Source organism: Chelonoidis abingdonii, chromosome 8, assembly GCF_003597395.2.
Source record: "Chelonoidis abingdonii isolate Lonesome George chromosome 8, CheloAbing_2.0, whole genome shotgun sequence".
Lineage (NCBI taxonomy): Eukaryota > Metazoa > Chordata > Testudines > Testudinidae > Chelonoidis > Chelonoidis abingdonii.
In genome coordinates this window covers 17482952-17509716 of record NC_133776.1, presented here as the reverse complement: position 1 = coordinate 17509716, position 26765 = coordinate 17482952, and the positions used below count along the sequence as shown (strand labels likewise).

The window sequence follows — 26765 nt, the reverse complement described above, 5'->3', positions numbered from 1 at the left end:
AAGCCTTTGTCTAGTTTCTGCTTCTCACTCTTTTTCACGTATTTCTTAGTGGTTCCTTTTCTCCTTCATGCTATGTAAGTAGTGTCCAGCACTGATGAGATAAAATTCTATTCTACCCCACCCAGACGTTTTCAGGTAATGACTTGGACACTGTAAATCAATCTGCTCTACCTTGATCTACTCTGTCTACTAAACTGCAACTGCGATTCATCCAGGATATCTAAATACCCAGAAATATCTGGAATAAAAATATTTGAGGCCTTAGCCAAATTAAAATTTGAGGGAAAGGTGTTGTTTGTTCTTAGTAAGAGCTAAATTCAAACAATCAACATCAAATCTTCTCTCACACCAGACAGTTGAGGGACACTCAACTAAGAACAGAAATCGGACATCACCATATCAACTCTCACTTGCTTGTCAGTGATCTTGAGGGCAGAGCACTGTTAACTAGTAACGCTTGAAAGCTGATCAACATTTTTGTAGTCGTCACATACACCATAGATGTGCACTTCAATACCCAGCCACCTTTGACTCTTCTATAAATGACTTTCCCCAGGAAAAGCGATAGTGAGTAGAGCTTTGTAAAATGCTTGAACAAGATGGCCTCAAACCTGTGCCAGGTCAGTGTAAAACAAACTAATCAAATGAGCAACAAATGTAAAATCAATCTTGTGTAAAAAGTAGTTTTATACATTAATATAGAAACGCGCAGTTTGGCAAAGATTTTCAAAAAGTGACTAGTGATTTTGACAGTTTCCATGTTTGAGGGCTATTTTAGAAAGTGCTCAGCAATTACTCTGCGAAAATCAGGTCTCTGTAAGGTGATTCAAATTAGGCACCCCAAAAAGGAAGCCACTTTGGAAAATGTTGTGATTTCTCACCAAAAGCTATTTAAAAGCCAATGAGGCAATCCCACAACACTGAGTTCAATGGAGAGCCTCCAACAGCAGATCTATGTAGTACTGGACAGGCCTGCGGGCTGATCCAAAATCAAACATTTTATATGGAGGTGCAAAGTATTTGAGTGCACACCGCATCCTGCTTTTCCTTCACAACTCTTTATATTTTGCAGAAAGCCTTATCTCATCCATTTTCAAATATCTATTTTGTGAACAGGAAATTATATCTAAAAACATTGCACTGCTAACAAAATTGAGATCAAAATTAAGCAAATTTCTACATAAAGCCTAATTTTACAGCTAGCTCCCTGGAAAGTCATATATCAGTCATCTTGTTGCTTAGTATATTTCATTCATTCTGTGTTATGCTCCATGGGGTTTTTTCTCCACATGAAATCTGTGAGGGTTTGGCTCCAAAATATCCCAACATAAAACTGAGCTTCTGGAGCCTCACTCAGAGGTTGCCTGCACCCTTTTTATTGGCACTGACTTAAAAGAACTTTAATAGGCCTGGTAGACTTGGGGGATTCTTCGGTTGCTGGCACTTCCCAGCTACACTGCTTCAGCCTCCCTTGCAGCAAACAGACAGATGAAACCACAACCTGTGGATTTTATAACACCAGGTTATCTGGATGCATTTCCCACTTCTTCTCCTGCAAGTCCCAGGGAAAAAAATTTGTCTTTGAAAGAGAAAAGGTGATGCTGCAAGGATACACAAGGCTTAAAGTGGTTTGGGTTACCCATGGTGGACCCAGCCAAAAATAACAGGCATCTGAAGATGGTGTGAGTAGGGCCGGCTGCTGGTAAGGAGAGAGGGCCAACATGACTGAATCTGACACTGCATCTGCAGCAAGCAAGCAGGAAGCACAACACCCCCATCCCAGGGGATTTGCCTAAAAGTGACCATCTGGCTTCAGGACCTGATGCTGCTGCTGTAATTGCACATGTGGGGCCTTGGAGATGGGGCTAAGGTGCATTTTTCTTACATTTTAATCTGGGCATGAGCTGTGTAAGTTTATAACAAGCCAAACACAAAGGGCCCTGAATGGATTCTGTAGTCGCTGCTCTAATTCAAATAATAATAAATACACCTCTACTCCGATATAACGCTGTCCTCGGGAGCCAAAAAATCTTACCATGTTATAGGTGAAACCACGTTATATCGAACTTGCTTGGATCCACTGGAGTGCACAGTCCTCCCCCACCCCCAGAGCACTGCTTTACCGCATTATATCCAAATTCATGTTATATCGGGTGGCATTATATCGAGGTAGAGGTGTAAATGTCAAAAACTGTCTAACTGCAAATAAATCTCCTGGTTTCGGTTTATACCTGATCCTTGAACAAGGGGTTTGGTACTATCATCTGTTGGGGTGCACCGGGGACCTAATCTGGGTCATCTTAGGCCTCTCGTGTGGTTGCTGTATTCATGTAGTGTCCCCTGACTCGCTAAGTCAGACAATTTCACCTTGCTCTTTCACTTTGGATCTGCTCACTAGTATTAATTAATACTTTATTAAGGGGGCTTGAAACTTTTTATTCATCAGGCATGAAACTTCCCCCAGCCCTTCCTGACTCGGCAGACCTGGTTTTGCTTGGGGGTGAGATCCTCAATCACTTTGGGTAAGATACAGTGCCCTCAATGATTTCAGGTAGCAGCTTCCTCTGCAGGTTGTTTCATAGTACTTACTCATGTGAATAATCCATTGACTACTCATGTATTTTTCCTTGTGAGTAAAGGTTGCAAAATCTGATCCTTAACTATTAGTCCATTCTATTAATGCTACATTTTTTTTACAATTGTTCACTAAGAAATAATAAATCAACGTTATTATAATATACTATAGTAACCCAGCACAAGAAGGTTATCAGTAACATAAAGCAGTGCTTGTACGGCTAGAACTATACATCCTCTTCTCCATTGTGTATGCCTAGTCTGACATCCCATGCTGGTCCTTATATCCAAAAATATATCAATAGCTCAAAAAACACAACTTTAGTCTTCTTTCAAGTAATTTATTTCCTTTTGTCCTTTAACACCTGGCTACAAAGAGAATGGGGAAAGATTAAAACACACAAAAGTGATTGCATAATTCCTCAAAAAGGTGCAATTAAGTGAACTGTGGTTAAAAAGTGACCACATCAAGGTGAAACTGCAAAGAGACTTCAAGTGGGAAAGGTTAATCATTTAAAAATACAATTAAAATTTAAAATGATTTTTAAAAAATTAAAGCACTACAGATGCCCAAAGCCAGACATGTTTTAGATACATTTTGGGTGATTTTTTTCAATGGGTTAATCCTCATCTCTGATTCTCGTCCCATCTTCTCTTTATTCTGCTGAATTAAACTGTAAATCATGAAATGTTAGGAAGTACTGTGAACATTCAACAGCACAGGAGGTGTTTACTGGATGTACCAGGTACCTTCAGCACCAGCTAACTGGTTTATTTAGATGATTGCAGAGCTTGTGAAAGCAAGAGACCAATAGCATTGATTAAAATCAGCCAGGCATAATGGGAGCAGGCATTGTGCAAGATTCCCTACAACACTCTGCCAATGTACCTCAGTGTTGATCTCCAGCATGCTATTATTCCTAGTCCTGAGCCGCTACTGAGCAGAAGCAGCCAATACTGTCAAACAGGGGGGCAGTTAAGTGATGAGGTAAAGCAAAAAAAAAAAAAATGTTTGTATATGCTTTACATGGCCCCCTCTTCAGCGATGTTCATATTTCATTGATCAGGGTTTGTGCACGTTATACTAAAATAGCTCTTAAATGAGGCCAGATTACAGAGCCAAATTCTGCTCTCATTTACACTGATGTAAACCCAGGTATTTGTCAGAATTTAGGCTTCATTATAGGATAAAAAGATGCTAATAAAAAATATTTCTAAAGAACAAAGGAAGTGGATTACTACTGCTGTAAGGCCTGATCCAAAGCCCATTGAAGTCAATAGAAATCCTTCCATTGATTTCAATGAATTTGGGATCAGGCCCATAACATGCACTAAGACAGTTCTTACAAGATACAAAATCTTTTACCACTGACTTAGCCAGGCTGGTGTTCAGACATGAGCAAAGTAGTTTCTTTGAAGGGTAACATTCACACTTCCCTGCATATAGGCTTTGCGCAAGAAAGAGAAACCTACCTCTATCCAGGTACTCATATGGCCCCCACTATTGTAGCATCTGAGTGCCTCACAATTTTTTGAATGTTTATCCTGCACAACACTCCCATGAACTGGGTGATCTTCGGCAAGTCACTTCCCCTCCTTGGGCCTCAGTTTCCCCTTCTATAAAAAGGAGATTATGGTACTGACCTCCTTTGTAAAGTGCTATGAGATCTACAGGTGAAAATGGTTATATAAAAAAGTGAGATATTATTATCATCATCATCCCCATTTTACAGTAGGGGAACTGAGGCAGAGAGACACTAAGGGTATGTCTATATTATCTGCTGGATTGGCGGGTAGTGTTCGATGTATCAGGGATCAATTTATTGCGTCTCGTCTAGACGCGATAAATCGATCCACTAATCAACGCCCTTACTCCACCTCAGCAAGAGGAGTAAGCGGAGTCGATGGGGGAGCCGCGGCAGTCGACTCGCTGCCGTGAGGATGGCCAGGTAAGTCGAAATAAGATACTTCAACTTCACCTACGCTATTCGCATAGCTGAAGTTGCATATCTTAGTTCGAACCCAGCCCCTGCTACTGTAGCCCAGGTCTAAGTGATTTACTCAAGGTGACACAGGAAATCTTTGACAGGGCAGGGAATTGGACGCCAGTCCAGGCTCATGCACTAACCACTGGACTACCCTTCCTTTCCTACATGGTTAAACACACCCGCCCAAAATGCAAGCAGGTTGATAGGCTGCAGTGAAGGTCTCTGAAGCTGCCATTCCAACTACAACCGCTTTCCATCCCTCTACCTGAGTGCTCCCTACCTATGGATGCATGTGAGTATAGATAGAGCATTTCCTCTCCTAGCCTGCACTAATGCCTCCCCTCAAGAGGCACCGAAGGGATAACAACAAAAATAGCTTAATGGAAGGTGCAGGAGTTAGATGGCTGTTGTCCATTTTCTGATATGTGATAACTCCAGAAACACTCCACCATGGCAAATGTATCTTCTGAGCATGGTAATGCAGTCACACATGGCATTTAGTGATTCCTGAACTGTGCCCTCTCTGAAGCGCAATTTTTCTATATGAGCAATAATCAGTGCTCGGATGGCACTAGAAAGCCCAAATGTCTAATTCCAGATTAAATTTACTTAAATCCAATTAAATTTTACACTAGGTCAGATTCTTCTCACAATTACAGTGGTGTCAATCTGTAGTCAGTCATTCACTGATTTAAATTGAGGCACTCCAGATTTACAATACCCATTGACCTGAATGCAGTTGACTTCAATAAGAGTTGAATCAAGCTCTAAATCAGAACAGCTCTGTTCTTACAAATCTTTATTCTCATTAAGAATCCCACTGAAGCTAAGGAAGGACTCAAACTTTTACGGTTCTGACAGAATTCAGCCCCACGTATTTGGAGAATCCAATAAAGGAACAAAAAGATTCGTACTTCTGTTGTGCCTCTACCACTATGTCCTTCAACTCTGATTCCTTCACTCCCTCCACACCCTGCATCTCCCTTTGAAATCAGTGAAGATCTCAGTGAGATGAATGGCAGGACTGGGCCTTATTTACATTCATGCTGGAACCACATTCGCAAGAAGTATAGCTTTGGCAGCTAGAGTGCCTAAACACTTTAGATTGGGATGAACCATTTTATAAACCAGATTACAAAATCATAATATAAACCATTGGAGACCTAGTTCCATTTATTCCCTCCCTTCTTTTACTGATTTATGTTATTTTGAAACTTCCTACAAAATCATCTAATATTCATTTCTTCCACTATTGCCAGATGTTTATATTCCATGATCAATTTGCTGTATGGCATGCACTGTATTACGTATATATTGTATTACATCTTATTGCCTATGCGGCTTTTGGGGGGCTGGGATCATGTCCTCTTGTGGGTATGTACAGTGCATAACACAACGGGGCCTCGTATTTGACTGGGGCCTTTACATGCTACCACAATATAAACAACAACAATAGTGTACACGTTATATAGTAAAACTGTCTGAAGCCAAGCATTTTCCCACATCACACAATAAACATACATGATAAATTGCATTATACAGAATATATTTATGGCTAATTTTTAAATTTAAACCATCTGGAAGTTTTTGTTAGATTGTTTGATGTGAAATGCTCAGCACAGTGGATATCTAATGATATCTAAAAGACAAAATAGTATGATATTACAACATTCCCCAAGCTTTCCTATTTTTGTAACCCTCTCGACAATTAAACTGGCAGAACTAATATTTTTTGAAATTTTATACATAATCGGTGGTACAGTTGCCAAAAACAACCCATTCACAGAAGTCTTGCTTTTCTGGTTTCTAACTTATTACAATCAAAAAGTGGAGTTGTGCTCTAGAAAGACTTTGCTATCGAATACAGAGGTTTATCATGGAGCTAGAGTTCAGGCTGGGTTGTAGTAATTATGAGTTTACATTAGGCTAAAACTTTAGCAAATAATTCAAACACTAGAGCTTCCCATCTAAAATAATTAAAGAATTAAATTTGTTCTCCTCTGTGAAGAAAACAAACATGTTTCAGTGGTTTCAGCCTCCATTATGCACTTTAATTATCCACTTTTCTAGCAACAAATAAAGGTTTATTTAAAAATAGAGGGCTCGATCATGTAATCCTCATCCCAGCAAAACTGCCAGGCCCTAACTTTGCATATGGTGTCCAAATGAGATTTTTCAAGAACTTTCAAAATCATTACAAGGCTTGCAAAATCAGCTACTCCAATCAACAGGTCAGGTTTTTCGTTGTGCTGTATATCTGTGATCTGAATTGGGCCCTTAGTACTTAATAGACTAGTTGTTTTCAAAACACAGAACATACCTTTAGCTACTTTCTTGCTGCCTGTAGTTTCTGGGGCTTGGAGGCCATGTGGTACATTTCAGCCTTAACTTTGAATTTCCTTTATTTGGTAGATCAAACTTTGACATTCCCTTAAGGTACTGTTTTTACGTAGCTGTGTATATCCTAGCTTGGAAGATAATATTGCAGTGAAACAGACCAGAGTATTAAATCCCTACAAGAAAATAACTGTATTGCACTCACCAGTCCTTATTGCTATATTAGTCTGAATTAATTATATTCAATACTTGGCATTAAATACAATAGTCACTGCAGGCCAAATTTTCTCCCTCCACATCTGTGGGGCTCCCATTTAGCATGTATATCTGAGAGAAGGGGTGGACTCTATACCCATGTCTTGGAAACATGTCAAGGAGGTTTCTAAGAACTGACATACTGACAAAAGGAAGGGGCATAATGTCGATGAACGGTCAGGCAGGTTTCTCTCAATCCATCAGGTGTTTTAATTTTGATAACAGAGATGGCAATATAAACAGGCAAACAGCCACTGTCTTGTTTTGGGCAATAGCACTCTGTGTTCACACTGCCTCATCCCCTACACTGATCCTCCTTTCACATTCTCAGTGCTCCTTACATATTTGCACCTGCCTCCTGATTAACACCTCACTAATGCACACACCTGCCATGGAGCCAACACATTAACCCATGCACTCTGATGCGGCTTTTTAAAAAATAATAAATAATTATAATAATAATTGTAGTGGTAATCCAATGACAGTAAATAAGATCCTGGGGGAAATATTGCCACTACAAAACATTTTATCATGATGGTATTAATCATAATTGTCTCACTTTTACCTTGTGCCTCCTGCAACTCCTCCTTCATTCACCATCTGTTTATAGTATCCACCTGTTGTCCCCTGCCATAAACACAGACTATAAGCTATTTGGGGATAGGGACCATCTTTTCATTATAGGTATGCATGGTACCTAGCACAACGGGGTCTCTAGGTGCAAATAACAGCAATGATGTGAAAGAGTCAAATAAATAACAATGGGGATGGAAAAGAGTTGTGTGGCTGTCACTAAGACCCTTGAACCCACTTTTTCTTAATGAAGACTATTACTCTTGTTAAACAGAAAAGTGAAAGTCACTATATTCTTAGCTTAGTTTTTAAAAATGCACTTATCATCCCAACCTTAGGCCTTGCCTACATGCAAAGCTGCACCCGTTTAACTAAAGATATAATGTAAAATTGATTTTGTTAAACTGAGTGAAAAGGGTGCAGTGAGCACCCTTAAATTGATATAAACCTGGTTTATCTTGATTAGTTTAGGTCAGTCAAGGAGAGATTTAAAATAAATGGAAATAATCTGAAATAAGAGTGTCTACACAGGATTTTTTGCATGAGTTTAAGTATGTTTAAAAACTGATTTAAGTTAAAGTGGTCAACTTGCGTGTGTGGTGTAGACACACTTAGCAGCTGAGTTTTTATAAACCTCCATCTGCTTCCCCCATTCCTTCACTTCATCTACCCTCTATTGTGACTGCTGGGGATTTTAATGATCATTGATACTTTTTTTAGTTTGTTCTCTTGCATAATGTACCTGTCATAGTAGACAGTAAATTCCACTTCACTGCTCAAAAACTTTGATGGCTTTGTTGGGGAATTACACTCCTGAAGAGGGCCAAGAACATTTTCTCAGTTAGGACATGGCTGCTTACAAACTGAGGTCAGGAAATATTTTAAATATGTTCCTTCTCCCTCCACCTCCCCCCACTCAACAAGCTACGTATACACACCCCATACATATACACACCCCATATCTAACCTATGCATGTAGATATTATATAGGTGCACACACTTCTATATCTACTTTCCCTATATTGTCGACACACAGTCTTTGCATGTACACAATCTATACATGTAGACAGTCAGTGATTAGGTATATGTGCACACAAACATCTATAGCTATTCTGTATCTACATACCTGGGTACATCATACGTACACACTCAACCATGTCTATCTGCTATGTCTCCATATATGTTTACATATAGATACAGATTATATCTAGATACATGCATAAATATATAGCGATCATATCACACACGCAAATAAACAGGGACACATATACACACAAGTTTAAATGAATAGATGAATATGAACACTAATAGCCATTTATGGCAACAACAATGAAAGCTGTCCCTGGAGCCTGCATGTGGTACAGCAGCCAAAATGATTGAGTATCTACAGGGCATTGCTAAAGCAATGGCACACACATGGGCCTCCTTTTAGAAATGATTAATATTTAACTGGCTTTCTGAACCTAGCTTTGTTTTTAGTTACGATTAGATATCGCGGCACACAGAGCAGTCCGAAAAGGTATGTCTGTGTGTTACTTCTGGGCTCCCGGCCCCACCCCGCACCCGCTTCCACTTCGCACTAGCCAGCGAGAAAGAAAGGGAGATACATGCCTGTAAAAAAATGCATTCCCCTGTGTTTGTGTTTGTTCAGAAAGAAAAGGAAAATCAGACTGCGAGGCCGATGTAATAAGATGCTGCAGCTTTTATGAAAGGGGTGAAATAATTTTAAACACAGACACACAATGCGTTTATTTATTTAGAAACTTGTTAAATAGAGTCTGGGAATTCAAATATTCAATGTTGACATTGTACAGAGCTGGCTGGGAGCCAGATTCAACTCTCTGGAGAGATCCAATGGACAAGGAATCCAGGACTTTCGCTCCTCCCACTTGAACTAAATAGGTAAAAGTCATAAGTTATACCCACAAGCAATATCTGAATCGGAGTCAAATAATGTTGCCTCAGCCAGGGAACTTCAAAGGCATATAAGTGTGTTTAGCTTTTTAGTGCTGGAATTGCAGCAATATGTCACACTTTTGAAAGAGTTTTGTAAACAGATCCTTCCCCTTTGCCGAAACATTTCTTAAGTTTTTTGTACCCCATGTATACAGCCTTAATTAACTGGGGTTACATTTTTCATGTACAAATAGATCTATATTAATAATGATCACTGTTTTCCGATTGCCCGGCTTTCTCTTTGTGTTTGGGTCCTTCTTTTCTTCTCGAAACCCTTGTGGACTACATAAATTTCACTGGTGGAAGCAGCCAGAAGGCAGACGAGGTGGAGAAGGGGTGGGGATTGCAGTAAAAGATTATCTAATTTTAGAAACAACATCTGGGGGGAGCAGAAAATTGTTTTCAAATTCAATGAAGTCTATCGACCCCTGTGAGTCTCTGGATGTCCTGGGTAAAAAAAAAAAAAAATCACACACGCTTTCCATCCTGAAAAGGGTTAATCAAGTGCCTTGTGAAAATGTGCTTGGCATATAATGCGATTGTCTCGCCCCCAATTCCCCACCCCTCCCCCCTTGCTGTGAAAAAGCCATTCGGGAACAAGCTACATACTATTTGTATATTGCATTGTATACATAGTGACATGCACACACATGAATCCCAAAGAAGAGTCACGTGAAAGACAAATGGTAACCTCTGCACCTCCAAAGTTCCGGGCAGTGAAAGTGGTTTCCCCACTAAGACTCGCCCTGCTGCTGCTTTGCCACATTGTAAAGGGTGGTGTGAACATTCCAGGGGATCCACGCAGATTCCGTGCCTATGTCCTGCTATACCCAGCTCTCTCCAGATTCATTGCATAGCTCACCCCAGCCCCAGATCCCTTCAGATTCAGCGTTTAGAGCCACATGACCCATGTCTAAACGCCCTGAATCCGGACTCAGTGGCCCTGTCTCTAAGCGGGATCTAATCTCTCCGAGAGGTTGTTTTGACAAGACGCTGAGATGTAGTAATGAGGGTGATGGTGGTTGTATTCCGTCCTTCCTATTTGGGGAGTTGGCTTGGTTAGCTTTGCAGACGGGGAGGAATTATTGGGGAGATTATTCGCCTAGAAGTGGGCAGGAGTACATTCAGTTCCCCGTGTGCCTTAGCTCGAGATGGGAGTCTTTTGGTTTCTGGGCACCAGACATGTGAAGAGGATGGGGGAGTGACCAGAGGCATGCGGGAGACAATAGCGCTGCTCGCAGTAAGTGTCCAGGTCCTCCCTTTACCCGGGCCTCCGTTCCTAAAAAGCAGGCCTGAGAGCTGAAGAACCCCTCTCTCCTGCCCTGGAAGGCCACAGCAAATCACTCGGCTAAACGGGACTTTTGTCAGCTACTCCACATGAATCGCAACTTGTGGGGCTGGGGGGGAGGAGGGGGAACGACTAGGAAACCCGTTTGTTTCCAAGCCATACAAAATGTGTTATGGTTGGTGTGGATGGGTGTGTAGCGCATAAGCTAAAGAGATCATGTATCATCTGTGAAATACACATATCCAGACATCCATTGAGCTATGAATTGGCAGAATGCATAGCGATATAGATGTGGAGGGATTTTTTTTTTACCGTTAAAATAAATGAAGAGAGAGAGAGTGCCTCCCTCCATCTTTTCCTTAATGAACCGTCTCTTTCCCCTACCCGACTATTGCAAAATAGAGCGACGCGTTATTAACCTTCCTCTAAACTTGGAGGGTTTCTTTGACGAAGTACACTGAAATGTTTTAGGAGACTATTTACACAAAGTGCCAAGTGCAATAAAGAAGTACTAAGCCAGAGGTAATGGCAAATAAACAGCCTTGCTAAAGGGGGCTGAAAGCCTGGACACTGGCAAACATTTCCCTTTTCAAAAACAAATTCCCGGACAGTCTTAAACAGGCAAATAAACGTGCCAGGCTTTTAAGTAGCAGAAAGGCGAGTTACAGGCGCAGGAAAACCTGCTGGAACTCGGCAAAGTGTTATTTTACTATCTCAGGTGGTTAGATGGCTCTGGACCTGCACTAAATTGCCAGTTTAAAAAAAAAACACGGTGATTAAGTGTAAAAGTAACAAGAGCCCCCTTATTCACGTGCGTTCTCCTAATCTGATCACCTTCTGTCTGTTTATGAGGCTACTGGGTGGCTAATGGCTACCACTGGTTCGGTGCACGGGGTTGAGTCCTGTGGAGTGTCACTGTTCGGGGCTGATTTTCAGACAGGACTACAGTAGGACTTAAAAAAAAAAAAAAAAAAAAAAAAAAAAAACCACAGTGGGACACCGCTTATATCACCAGTGATGGTCACTGTAAATTACTGTTGCCGTGCAGGTGCAATCCTATAACTCTAACAAGGTGCAACGGTAATAGATACTGTCATTGTTCGAGATCTTTGCAACTTGCACCCTTCTTTCTGCATATTATATTCAGACTTCATTCCGAATATGCCTTCAAAAAATGTCTTGCCTCTTTTCCTTTACTTTATTTTTACAGCTGGAGGTTTAAAATATTCACTAACTATTCACAACGTGGCTGTTTTAGTTTCTTCTGAGATGTTTCAGGTTAGCAAAAATCCCTAAATTGCTATTTCAAATCTATAGAGGGAAAAATATACGCATCTAATTTCCCTTGGTTAATTAAGGGCAGAACTTTCCCCACTACTGGTGTTACTCACAATTTGGAGGGTGTTATCTCTACTTTATTTCACACAGAGAGAGGCAAAAGTGGAATAATAAGAGAATTCCAATTGTATCCCGAGTGGGGTGTTTTTCCAAGTAAGTTACAGCCACAAAAGGTTCTTATTTTTTCACAGCTCCCCAATTAAAGAGTGAAGAGAAGGGGTCACAGGATGAAACCAAAAGCTGAAAACTTTTCCTGTTGAATGATTGAATTACAGGGGTCACCAATAATTTCCCCTCACCGACCCAGCCGCGCATACACCACGCCATGAAACTCACACGCTATTCGAAGGAGAAATGAAAAGGGATTCACAATACAAAAATCTCCACTTTTTAGTACGATTTCCTTTATGAGCGTATTGCAACCGAATGATTATATAATGCAACGCATCTGTCTAGGGAAAGCTGCTGCAGCTGCTGTGACTGCCAAGACATGCAACGCAAAGAAGAAAGTTTGAAAGTGGTCAAATCTAAGCACTGCAAAGCAGCAGCAGCAGCCCAGAAACGTTAGGGGACATTTATTATATATATGTGCTAGCGAATGTAACACACGACTTCCACAATTAGCCTAAAAGCAGGGATGATGACCTGGAAGTTTATTTGTTTTCAAATTGTGCTGATGGAGCCAGTTTAAAATCAGCTAATCAAATATAGGTTGTCGTTACGTTTCACAGAAAAGTAGATAAAGAGCCAAAGATCTTTTGCTTTCCCTTTTCTCTACTCACATATTTTTTCACTAGTAGACAAAAACCGATTATTAGTTATTTATTATGTTACGCAACGTTTCATCTACCATTTTCCGGCACATTTTCAGATGGAAATGAAAGTTGCAATTGAGATACGTATCAAAGGAAACTTGCATATAGTATATTCCTGCTCTGACATACAAATAAAAGACATCGGCTGTATTTAAAATAAGACACGAAGGCAGGCTACTTTTTTTTTTTTGCAACTGTTGCAATTAAAAGATCATTATCACTGTCAAGAAGGAGAAGATGGAGTGACTGTAAATATAACTAGAGCAGTATGTATGTCGATTGCTGAGACCCAAGCTATCACAGTATAGACCTACTGCAGCCGAACTGAATAAACTGCGAGAAAAGTGCCTGAAATTACAACATTTAAGATCAACTTCATCATGTAGCTCCAGTGGGCTGAGAGCTGAGCTAGCGTTTGAACTGCGCTGATGGCCCAATCATTTCTGCCCTCTCCCCAGCTCCTCACAAGGAGTCACGGCAAAGTACCACCACTCTGGGCTAGTGCTGAGACTGACTGTATTATTCGTCTGAAGCTGGCTCCATGAGTTTTTTGTCTGTTTTCAACTCGACCAGAGCACTCGATCCCAAGGAGACACTGTGGAAAGTTGCAGTAAGCCACTGAAGAACGAAAGCGTTTGGCCTCGTTTTGCAGCTAGGAATCACCGAAAGCCCTGCTGCCTTGCACCCTCAGACGCCACTGGCACGAGACCGTTTGAGCCTTTGCCCCATGCAGGACGAGTTTAATTTACACTAAAATCAAATGCATCAGAATCTGCTCAACAAGCCTTGGCCACTGTCACTCGGGACGCGCTGCGTGTGACAGCGCCTGCAATGTTGCACACAGGCAATAAACTGGACAATTTCCTCCGCAACTATTTCTTTCTGTTTCCCGAGTGTATAGGAATGGGGCGGGAGGGTCCCCATTCATACAGCGTTCCCAGCTGATCCATTAAGCTAAGATTTTACTTCCTGCGCCTTCTCATTACCACCAATGCAAGAGGGGAAAGAGCCCCGGAGCTGCCTGCCTGGACGCACAGATTGCAACCACACACTCTGCTGTGGAGAAAAGAGGGAGTCACAGCCCCGGGCTGGAAGGTCCCCGACCAGCCCCCCTTCGGGGAGCTCTGCTAGCTACCTGTGCAAAGCGCTAGCTGGGATGCCCTCCTGAGAGAGCAAGAGGGAGGGGGCGAGCTGTCGCTCCCCCTCATCTCCCCCCCACCTGCCTGGACTCTCCCGCTGTGCTCGCTGGAAGCTCGGAGCAAGACCTGCCGCCTGACTCCCTCCCCTCCTGCGCTTGCAGAGAGCCGACAGCGCCCACTATGGTCTCAGCTACTCCTCGCAGCCCCGGCGGCGGCAGCCACCGCTCAACTTCCAGCGCTCGCCACTGAACTTTTCCTCAACTCCTTCTCCGCCTCCCAGCGGCCCCGCAGCCGGCCCGAGCGGCCGGGCAGCGCCCATCTGCGACCCCGCAGCCTCCCCCTCCTCTGAGAGGCTCACCGCCCTCCCGCAGCCCAGCGATCTGCTTGCTGGGGTGGTGCCTGAAACCCCCCCTCCGATTTACCCCCCTCGCGCACCCCTAGCCTGACCCCGGGTCCGCTCTCCCGGCCGCTGCGCTGCGCTGCGCTCGGGGATGCGCTCCCCAGCTGGGCTCCGGCGCAGGGGTGCTGCAGGTTACGTTACGCCCCAGATCCCGGCGCATCAGACATTCCATGCAACATGGCAGAGAGCGGGGGAAAGCCAATGGAAAGGGATATTGCACCTACTTGTGGCCAGTTTCCTTGCCCTGCCTTTGGATCTCATGCTGCCAGTCCCGCGCCGCGGCTGGGGTGGGGTGGGGGGGATTCCTCTCGGATCTTTTTCTCCTTTTTCTCCCCCCTCTCTCTCTCTCACTCTCTCTCACACTCTCTCTTTCTCTCAATCCAGGCTCGCTATCTCTCCAGCATTGTCAGTTTGGACACCTTCGCACATGCGCACGGGCGGCTCCCCCCCACCGCCACTACCACTCTTCAACATCTTAGCGCCGCCAAAAAAAGTTTGGAGCGATCTATCACTTCGATTTCAGGATCTTGTCAGCTGGCAATCGGTGGAGGGGAGGAGGCCGCCCGGGGAAGGGAGCGAGGACACCTCTTCCTCTCCAATAAAAACAACCTGGCCAGAGCCAACCAGTCGCAAACAGCCGGATGCCCGAAATCTTCTTCGTTATTCCCCCATCAACTCCACCCAACTCCCAACAATTATTATTATTAATTAGTAAACCAGCATCAGGGCTAACAAACTCTAGAGCTTTTCCGGTCCCAATCCGCAGGAGAAAGAATGGATCCTGAGCCATTGACTCAAGAGGCGGCCGTGAGGCAGATTATCCATAACAGAAAAAATCTCCCTGCTCCTGATGTTCCAGAGTTTTAGAATAGAATAAGTGACACTTTCTTTCTAGCTTTGTGTGTAATATTAATGATACTCTGTCATCTTTGCAACAAGTCAATACTTTATTCCGACCCACTCGCACTTATCATAAATCTGTGGATATAAACAGATATAATTCAATTATACAGTTTATGTATGCATATAATTAAATTATATATTCTTCCAAACACACACACTCCTTCTCCCACCTTCAGCTTGTGTTTAGTTTTCCCCAGCTGGATTAAAAAAAAAAAGCACTTTAGAAATGATAATCCGTATTGTTTGAATCTGTTTTAATTACAGGGTTCGCCAGTCAACAACGGGACCCGCTGAAACTGGGAATTCCTTTAGGGGATGGCTCTGTTCAAGGTATGAATCAGTCCAAACTACATATAGATTTTTCTCTGGTACAACCTCCTTGCATTAAACAGTTTTGTTCAATACTTTCTCTGCGCTATTTATGTTCCCATTAATATCTGTTGCAAATCCTGCCAGATACCATAAAAGAAAATTACAATCTTTCAGACTCGGTGCTGCGCCAGTACATACGTGCTGCTCAAGTTTTGGTTTTAATAAAATCTTAAGCATCACTCGCTCTTTTTACACAAAAATCCTGCTGGTGTTCGCTGTCAGAATCATGGCCCGTCTAAGGCGAAACAGTGGAAAACAGCCACCTCTGCCATAAGGTTACAATAGCCAGCAGAACATGAACATAGCGGAGCACAGTGAACCTAATGAAGACGTGTTTGTTTTAGAAGCAACCGCTGAATTTTGTTTAGATGATGGCAGCAAATTTCCGAACGCTATGAGCCTTTGTCCATCCCACGTGAACGTGTTCCCCAAAGACCTGGCTGATACGTGCACACACACGAAACAAATTTAAATTACTGAATAGCAAAGGGAATTTCTCATATGTTTCCCTCTCGCCTCTCCAAATGAGGCACAAGTATTTGAAAACCCACCGGAGAGCGAACTTCTTGATCCTCACAATTATTTTAAATACGTGAATAATAAAAAAATGCAGCTGCTTTTTGTAAGGGGGGGGAGGAATTCAGCCATCTAGCGGGAGTATTAATAAAGCCCAGCCCCTCTGTATTACAGAGCCCAGTGTGGGGTGGAGGAGAGAGGTGCTCCTTCTTGGAAGGCTTAGGTTAGCACACCAAGCTGCACCAACGCAGAACTTCAGCAGAAGTAGCTGTAAAGTGACCCGACTTCTCCCCTTCTTTCCTCCTCCCTCTGCAATCAACCTGTTTCTTTCCATGCCCCCCGATTCTGTGTGTAACCGAGACAAACTCAAAAGCGACATCACACTGACATCCAAAGAATCCGCTTCAGTGTGCGTCCGGCTTGGGTCAGTGCCCCGCAGCCTGGCCCTTCCATGAGGCACTGCATACTGGGAAGCTGGGCTTCAGGACATTTCTTATCAGCTGGCCAGCAGAGACAGTCACGCACCCACCTACCCGCGGGGGGGGGGGGGGCAGAGTCTGCTGCAATGATTTTCCTCCTCTGCCCTCCTTTTAGAAAAAATTGGAAGCATTTTGGTTTCCTGGTGAAAGGATATGAAGTGATATGCGGTGGACTAACTGATCCGCTCAACTAAATGGTGCCCGTGGAAAACATCAGGCAGGGAGTAACAGCACAACAGGGGTTTGGGGGGACGGGACGGGGAGAGAGAACAAATTAATTCCGGAAAAAGAAGAAAACTTTAGGAGTGGGGCTCCACACCTTTCCGGCACGGAACCTCCTTCCTTCTCTATCACACAGTTTTCTGTCGGGTTCTTCAAAAGAGTTTCTTATAAAGATGAATGAACAAACCGAGGCGATGCCAGCTTTCTAACCCTAATCGAAAATGTCTGAGAACTTTTACAAACTTTATTTTAGCAACAGCCTCGAAGTAATTGTCCAAGGGGAAGTATATTTCTTTACCTTTCTCTGAGATTTAAAACACCAAGACAACAAAAACACAAGACTTTCGAGTGCTTTACAGATCTACTGCGGTTATTTAAACAACCCCTTGGCCCCTTGTACCATATCTGCACAAGAAAAGCAAGCGTCTGTCTTCGTACGCCTTTCTGCGACCAAGGGGGAAAGCGACAGTTTAATATATTTAAACAGAGGGATCTGTGCAGATATAGACTCTTCTAAGCAGCCCACTTGGGTCTCTCGACCTTGAAAGGCACCAGCTTTCTCCTCCAGCTTGTCAGTTTCACCTGTTTAAAGTCCCAAGCGATCACAAGCCCCCGAACAGGTGTCTTTCTGTTTTCCCGAACACCCAGCAAACCTCTCGATTTTCATTTGGGTTGCATCAAACAGATTTTCTGATGTCTGATCTCTCTGTCAGTCGCGGACAGAACCTTCATAAAGTTTGCCACCCTCCCAAAGAGTTCCCCGCTAGACCCACTAGAAATCCGTTTAATTTCGCTTGGTCACGTTTTTAAGCATTTCTAGCCCGCAATTCCCTTCAAGTTGGGAAAATTGCTGCCTAATGAACACTGGAATTGTGGTGGGGGGGGAGGCGGGGTGTAGTAGAATCAGAGCCACGAAAAAATATTTAAAGGTGGGGGTGAAATCTATTTCAATACATGCTGGGGGTGTGGGGGAAAGCAACCCTCAGGTTTCAATGCATTCTATATAACAGGAAATGTCCCCTTCCTCACATTATAACTGAATAAGCCCCGCAGTGTATGTAGAGGCAAGTTGGAATTCTTCATCGAGGTATTTGGTGTGCTATTGTCTTTGTGCAGTGAACTTTACATCTTGTTATTCAGTCTCAACCTATATTCTCCTAGCTACACGTAAGATTAATTTAATCATTGTAATGCAATTATTAATACTGTTTACCCAACGCTTGATTTCGGCTTTGCTGTTAAGACATTATACCTCTTGCTGGGTGACCAAAAAGCTATGCAGGGGTTTCCAGTGCTAGTTGAAATGAAACAGTCCTCTTTATTTAGTCTCAGAACTCAGCTTTCAGCCATGGGCTCAATTAGCCAAAATGGAAACAACTTTCATTCATTGCAATAACTCACTGTTCTGCAGATCACTTTCAAAATATACACTTTATTATTATATGCTGGCCTCAATGCCGTGAGGTGGCAAGGCTAGAAAGAGGCAGAAGGATCTCTCCAGCCCCCTTGGGCTATAATTATTAGAAATTAATTGGGTTCAGGACCCTGGGAAGCATGGGTAAATTAATAGCTTGTCTGGCTGTTTAAATCCGAATTCTCAGTCCACAGGAGAAAAAGGGAGAGTCACTCTCAGACGTGAAATTCAGACCCAAGAGACATTGAGTTTACTTGCAAGTTCCGTATGTATTAAACACTAGTGCACACCATACATTGGAGTGTGGGGGGAGAAAGAGCTGGGTGCGTAATGGAGACTGCGAGAGTTTATTTTCCTACGATTTTCTCCCATGCATTGTTTTCGGGGGGCTATTTAGGGGTTAAAATAAAAAATAAAGATCCTGTATACTTGGAGCTGTCGTGCTGGAGTAAAAGTGAAAAGAGAGCCTTAGGCAAAAGGAAATTACTGCAAGCCCGCGTGACCTTTCAGAGAGGTAATCAATCAAGTGATCAACAGGGATATTTATCATTGCTAGATGGGGCTACTTTACAAATGCACAGAAAGGGGGCAGGGGGGAAGAGAGAGAGACACACGAAAGTTTGGATCAACCCGATACGCCTAAAGACAAATACGTAGAGTTTAATCAATGGGAAGATTGCACTTTTTCGCTCTGGTCTGGCATTCTCGAAAGAAAGGAAAACACTAGGAAGTTTCCCAGTAGAAAAAGCCTCCTCCATTAGGTGTTCGCTTTAAGCTGTCTACTTAAAACAGTGGGAAAGGCTGGCAATGATGTATTGGATTTTTTTAAATCTCAATACCAAGAGAAAATAATACAAAAGGATTGAGGCTTTGCTACCTGGGCACTGTGTTAAGAAAGATATCTTTATTTGTTTATTACTGTGGCATCGAAGAACGCGATCCTCTCTGCTTTTAGTCCCGGATCCTTAATGGTGAATTAAACACACACACACACACACACACACACACACGTTAAATGAAATCAGCGATCTTGCTCATTAAACTTGCTTTCCATGGCATAAAGCATCCACCACAACACAGGCAATGAAAAGCAACAATAAAAGCAGATGCATTTTCTGCATAGTTGCCTTCACCCTTGTAAAACATGCCGTCTTGTAAAGCACCAGACATTTAATTTTCCTTTCTATAACTTACCGGCTTCCTCAGCAAACCTTACATCGTTTATTTGTTTGTTTAACACTGTGTTCGTCCCCCTTGCTCTGTGCTAACCCGGAAGGGGATTTTTTCACTTGATGTTGATTGCTCTCCTCCCTCTTTAAATGACTTTAAATGAGAGTAACAAAATGTGGGAGGCCTTCACACAACTGAATTACTATTAGTCGGATAGAAGTTTGAGGCTAATGATTGCTGAGCGCAATCACGGAGCATGTAAATGGGTGGCTTGTGCGGGAGACGCAGCACTGCTAGATGGACACATATAGAGGTTGTTTTAAGATGCTGGGGTTTTGCCTCCCAGGTAGTCAAACGATCCTCCTGTGGTGTGGGAATGTGGTGTGCTGCCAGCGCTGCTCAGGTTCACACCAGATGCAGCTCTGCTAACACCGCCCCTTTCTCTCCCCACCCCCCACAAACAGGCGAGTTTCAGCTTCACAAGCTACCGGAGGGCAAAGACAGATCAGTCTGCGCTGCCCCCGTCCGGTTGCAAGGAGGAACTGCAGAGAGCCAGCACTATTGGAAGCACAGGCACTGGAGAGTGATTACCTTCCCTGCCCTCGTGCACCCTACTAGCAGTCTCCTAGCTAAGGTCATTTAACGCACAGCGAGAGAGAGGAATGGAAGCGGTGGAATGTGCCCCACGCCTGTACTATGCAAGAAGGGAGCGAGCCACGCTGGCAGCTCAAACATTAGCACAGGCACCTTCAGCTGCGCCGGCAGTGCAATGCAAACAACCCAACCTGCGGCTCAGCAGCACACTCCTGCTCATTTCCTCTCCGCTCCTGCTGCTACCTTTCCGGAGGAGCCCCCCTTCTCTCCTTCTGGGATCCCCGCAGAAAGCTGGAGCTGGAGGAAAGCCGCAGGAGCAGGGCTGATGGTGTAGCTTAAACCTCGTGCGTAGATCTACATGCGTGAAGGTAAAGTGTATGCGACTATATACCCAGTGGAGGTTCCAAGCACTGCCTGCTCTTTACACAGCTAGACGCAGTATGATTCCTAACGGCTTCTGTAAATAGTCTTTGAACGCACTTTCCCATTTTCAGATCTCACTCACCTCCATTGTATCCCTCTAGATCTGTTCCTGCTCTCCCCGGGGCATATGTGTCTCCCTATTAAGAATAGATCAGCCCCCAGAGTAAAATAAGTACTTCCAATACACCTCCACCCAAACTGCTGCCCCAAATACTAATCCATTTCTATAACCTACCTCAAACTTCACCCTTCTGTTAAGATTCGGAAAGATCTTCAGGTTTGTAATTTTTGCAGTCCTTCTCTCTTGCCCTTCTGGGTCCCAGTGGGAGTGAAGCACCAGAAGAGCTGCCCATGCTGCAGCTGGGATCAAAGGTAGAAATCAGAAAAACAATAATATATGGTTCTCAGAAGATTTCCACCCTGATCTACAGAGTGCAGATAAGCATCCAAGCTCTGAACCTTTTGAAGTTCATCCATTATGACTATCAGGCATTACACATGGGCCTGATCCAATGCCGATTGAGGTCAAAGGAAAGACCCCCCCACTGACTTCGATGATCATTGAAGCAGGTCTAATATAAGCATCAGGTCCACTATAAGCACATGAACATAAGCAAGTCATTTTTATAGTCACAAGTTTTGGAACACTTTAAGATAAGAGCTAATTAGGGGTAAAGTCTGAATTTTCTGCTATCGACATTAGCTATTGCTGGAGTCTGGCATTACCCATCAGTACTGCGGTACACCATCAAGGTAATGGGAAAAGACATGTTTGTTTGTTTTCCTCCTGCCTTACCTGGCAGCACTGGGCTTGGCTTGAGAGGATGGTATTGCATACAAATCTAGTTCCCAGATGTTATATCTGACACCTCTTGTGATCAATGAAGACAATTAACTGAAAATAGATGTTAAACTGATTTAATTGATGTATAATGTTAGATTGAGATTTTGCAGAAAAGCAAAACCTGCATGATGTCTCAAAGAAGCCCGGGATCTAACCCGTACTTGGCATAACCTTTGCTGAAATCTGTGAAACAAACCCAGGAATGTATTTGGTCCCAACTGAGGAACAAAATACAAGATGCCAGTAGGCTATACAAAATATTGCCCTGGGGGAATAAAATATGGAACAAAACGATATGGAGGGTGTATGCCTACTGCATACAACTACAAGCAGGACTATGACTTTCATAATACACACAGGGAGAGAAAAAACAGGCAGGGGAGAAAATTACCAGGCTCCTATCTGGAGGAGACAAAAAAAAAAACCTGGAGGTTGAAGAAAGGATCAGAGGGTGGTTAGGACACTACCTGGGATGCAAGAGATCTGGTTTCAGTTCCCAGCTATACGATTCTGGACAAGTCATTTAATCTCTCACCTCTATTCCCCATATGTAAAATGGGGATAAGAGTACTTCCCTACCTCCAAAGGGCATTGTCAGGATAAATACAGTAAAGGCTGATGTTATGGTGATGGGAGACATACAGTAAATAAGATAAAGATGACACAGACATCTATCATCAACCTCCATTCTGTAGCTTTTACCCAGGCAAACCTCTGACCAAAGCTGGGATCAGATACTGGTTGGATTCACAGTAATCTGAAGGATACAGATGGACTTTGGATTCATTTTGAGTTGTTATCCCAGATCAATTACCATTCTAGTCCATCTAGTAGGGTTTTTTGTCTTTAACTGGCCAGTACTAAATGTTTCAATGTCCTACGGGACAATTATGGATAACCTGCTCATTATTATTTATTCACTGAGTTCCCATAAGTATAAGTCAGAATTTAGATATACACTGAACACGGTCTAAGCCTCTGCCTCCCCCAGTTTACAGTATAAGAATAGATCTGACAAGATAAGGGATGGTAAAACAGAGGGATAGCTGGGGCAAATGAAGATAAAAGTTACAAAGGCAAGGTCATAGCCTAGAGACATTATAGATCTTGTTGCATTTTCAGAGTGAATTAATTATATGGTCAGACTATGCTGAGGAGTTTTTGTGGGGAGACAAGCTGATAGGAAACTGCTGTGAATGGACTAGGGGTGGGGGGAGGTGAGACAATGAAGAGAAAGATGAAGAGTGACAGTTATAGGGAAGCAGGTAGCAGCGAGCATTAGTGAGATGACTGTAAAAACAGGCTGAATGTTGAGAAATGCTTCCTAACTTCCATCACTTAACAGTTGTTTTATATATTTTATATTACAATGCAGCATTTATTGACGGTGGAGCTCTTGAGGGAAATCTTGGAAAGTGGACTTTGCAACACTAATTACTGCAGTATTTGCACTCCTTTTAGCTGACCCATGTAGGTTGGAGTGTTATCTCTTTCAGTACCTGCTGCAGTGTGAGCTGAGTCTATGGATGTATGGTCTAGCAACACGTGTGTGACATATTAGAGACCCCCTAGCCCTACATCCTAAATTTTAAAGACAAAATCCTAGCTCCATTCAAGTCAGTGGGATGGTTTGCCATTGATTACATTGGTGCTAGAACTTCACTCTCAGAAAGGAATCTTTGGCATATGCTCTCTTCTGGGTTAGCAGGAAATCCCAGTGCTCCTAGCTCCTCCACCAAACATAAAAAGTATATAATAAAGTCATCTACATCCCAGAGCCTAAACAGCAGTAGAACTCAAGACCAAACCCCTTTTATTAGCAACAAAAAGAAAGAAACAAGTGTAACTAAAAGAAAGCCAGACACCACCAATACCTTCATAGTTTCCAGGCTGCAACTCTTTCCTTTACCAAAAACTGGATTGATTTCCTACCGCTGACTCTTGCTTTATATCCTGGAGAGGATTCCCAGCCTGCCCTGCTCTTAAAGGGACAGCATAATGAAGACACAATATTTTGGAAAATTGAAAAGAAAGGGTGGGGGAATTACAGCAAACAAAAGAAAAAAATATTTGGAATGTAGCCAAAATATTAAACAACTAGGAATAATACAGCAGTTCAACGTATAAGTGGAAAGATCAACAGAATGTGAACTTCCTAAGTGAAAAATGGAATAAAATGTTATCACATGGAGATAAAACAAACAGAAAATGGAGTATGTGAATCTCTGTAAAGTGGGCCCAATCCTACAGCTCTTTCATAGCCATTTAAGTCAATGGGTGAAATCATGGACCTTCTGAAGTCAATAGGCATTTTGTCATTGACTTCAGTGGGGCCACAATTTCACCCCATGAGTGCTTTGCCTGAATAACAGCAAGATTGGACCCTATATCTGAAAGGAACAGGACAAGGTACAGCAAAATAACAAGTACAGTAAAGGATAATTTCAACAGAAGCAGCAAGGGAGGGGAAAACCTAATTATAGGACCCTCACATATTAACACTATAATAATATAGGTACATGACTCACTATGGACTCAGTCCTGCTTCCACTGAAGTCAATAGGAGTTTTACCATTTGCTGAGGTCTGCTCAGACTTCAGTCTCGTAGAGTGCAAAATGATAAATCTGTGGTCAGACCTGGTGACCTCTTGCCTATGCCTCAGCCTCTGAACTGGGGACTGCCTATGGGAAGCATGGCAAATGCAGAGTGGAGAAGGTCCCCATTGCTGGAAGCAGAAGTGAAAGCAATTGTAAAGTAGTGTTCTGTATTCCTGGGGAGGGATGAGGGGAAAAGGAGAGCGACAAACAGCAGCAATATTAAGAAACCCAAACTGATCGGTATTAATGGGTAAGTAAAATACTTGCTTTAAAGCATGTTTCTTGTACTAAAACCACTCTTTGAAACAACCTTGTACAATAGTTTGCAAGTCTGGGGAAGCTATTTCTTTGGTTATTGAGCTATTTAAGTAAGATTTTAGTATTACTGAATACAAGCTCTATTACCCTATAGCATAAAGTCTTTACACTGATAAAGTCCTCCTTGGGCCTAGTCCTCTTTCTCTGAAGTCAAGAACAAAGCTTCCACTTGCTTTAATGGGAGCAGAATTGGGGTCTCTATCATCAAGAATGTTCCCAGTTCCTCTAAGTCAGTGGTTTATTTGCATTTATTTGTAGTATCATTCCAAGGCAAACAAAATTCTGCTTTTCTTGCTAAGGAGCCACTAAGTAAGGCCAACTCTAGCAGATTTGTGAAACCAAAAAACCTATTTTTTTCTTTAAAATGTAAGGAATACATTTATATTTCATTCCAGTACAAAAAGCACAGTGTCAGAATTAATGAATAAAGTATTTTTGTGATGTTTTGTATTGCATTGCATTGTATTGGCATTTGTACAGTGATTTTCACAGGCTTCATGTCAAAACCCTTTACAGGGCAATAAATCATATACCTTTCCTGATGAAATTGTATGCAGGCAATTGGGCACCTATCCTGCCCACATGCAAGCTATAAGGCACAACTGTGTAGGATCCTGCAACAGTATTTTCCAGAAATGGATATAGGTCTTCCCTACGGAATACCCTACAGAATATAAAAAGCGACAGAGTCCTGTGGCACCTTATAGACTAACAGAAGTATTGGAGCATGAGCTTTCGTGGGTGAATACCCACTTAATCAGATGCAGCGTCTGACAAAGTGGGTTTTCACCCACGAAAGCTTATGCTCCAATATTTCTGTTAGTCTATAAGGTGCCACAGGACTCTTTGTCACTTTTTACAGATCCAGACAAACACCGCTACCTCTCTGATACCCTACAGAATATAATGTCTTTAGCACCCACTTGAACGGGCACAGGAAACAGGATCACAAGACTTAACATTAACATTTTATGGAAAGCATTCTGTGTATTATGGTGTCTGTGTTATCCACTAATCCAAGTCTTATTGTGGATTGTGCACCGATAGATTTCTGGCCACCGGCAACTTTCTGGCCACCGGCAAAATTGTACAAAATGTCTGTCTGCACTGACAGCAAAAGATTCTTAAACTGTTTTTTTCCCCATGAAAAATAATAATGGTTCCTTACTAGATTAAACCTAATTACAACAATTTTAGATCTAAATTATTAGTATTTAAAATATAACCGCAAATGTAGATTTTGAAATGAAGCAAGGCATCGTTGTATTTCTGTGGTTTGTTTCTCCTTTGCAGTTTACTCCTATGCTTAAAAGAAGTGCCAGAGGATTGACTATATGACTCAACAGATTGTTTTCCTGTAATCTTCCTATGATTCTTCAATTCCTACAGTATTCCCAAAGCAAGTTTTGGGTAATAAAGAGTAGGGCTCATAAGTTATAGTAAAATAATTGTTAATAAATATTATCTATGTTTATAATGCATGTTTCATCCTGGAGGATCACCAAGTGCTTTACTTACAAAATAATCTGGGGTGAAATTCTGGCCCCACTGGAAGTTTTGCTCAGATTTCACCCGGATATACTATACTGAGATCACACCACCCACCACTGAAATGCAGCAACCTCTAGGATGCAACACAGCAATGACTTAGGAGAACATGGCAACACTTTACAACAATTTAATAGAATTAGAAACCATTTAAAAACTACATTTCTATCTAGGCTAGGTCAGAAAACATTTTTAAAACCAGGACTAACATTCCTTACACCTATTCACACTGGTTGACGGTTAAAATGCATTGGAAACTAGGTTAGCAGGAACTTAAGTTTATTGCCCAGTTAAGCTGTTAGAGTGGTTTCTAGCTTGTAACAAAGACACACACACATTTTGCTCTCCAGAAGACTTTACTTTTGTCCTTTCTTGGTTTTGATATCCTCAAACAAAAGTCATTCCGTTGAAAATACTGTGTTTGCTCTTTGTGTACGTAAAAACATAGCACTGAGCACCATTAACTTTCATTGACTTCAGTGGAAGTTGAGAGCACTCAGCACCACTCAGGAGGCAATCAGCACCTTGCAGGATCTGGCCATTAGGTAGGCAGCATAACTATACTAGTATAGCTTTTCCTTTCTTTTAGTATCAGCTCACACTTAATTCATAAGAGGTCAAATTCATGACCCAAGATCCACTGTTATAGTCTGATGATAACATAGCATAATTTGAACTCTTGATCCCTTGTCTGTATATGA

General features: G+C 42.4%; 1 protein-coding gene across 6 annotated transcripts in view; it reads right to left on the bottom strand.

The window, feature by feature from the left end:
- Positions 1 to 15047, bottom strand: part of MECOM (MDS1 and EVI1 complex locus) — a 480335-nt gene extending 465288 nt beyond the window's left edge. For all 6 annotated transcript variants that reach the window (XM_075068406.1, XM_075068408.1, XM_075068410.1 and 3 more), the window contains exon 1: positions 14888 to 15047. In XM_075068406.1, coding sequence (XP_074924507.1) covers positions 14888 to 14924 — 37 coding nt within the window. In that variant the 5' untranslated portion in view covers positions 14925 to 15047. The remainder of the gene's footprint in view (positions 1 to 14887) is intronic.
- Between the last annotated feature and the right edge of the window lie 11718 nt (positions 15048 to 26765).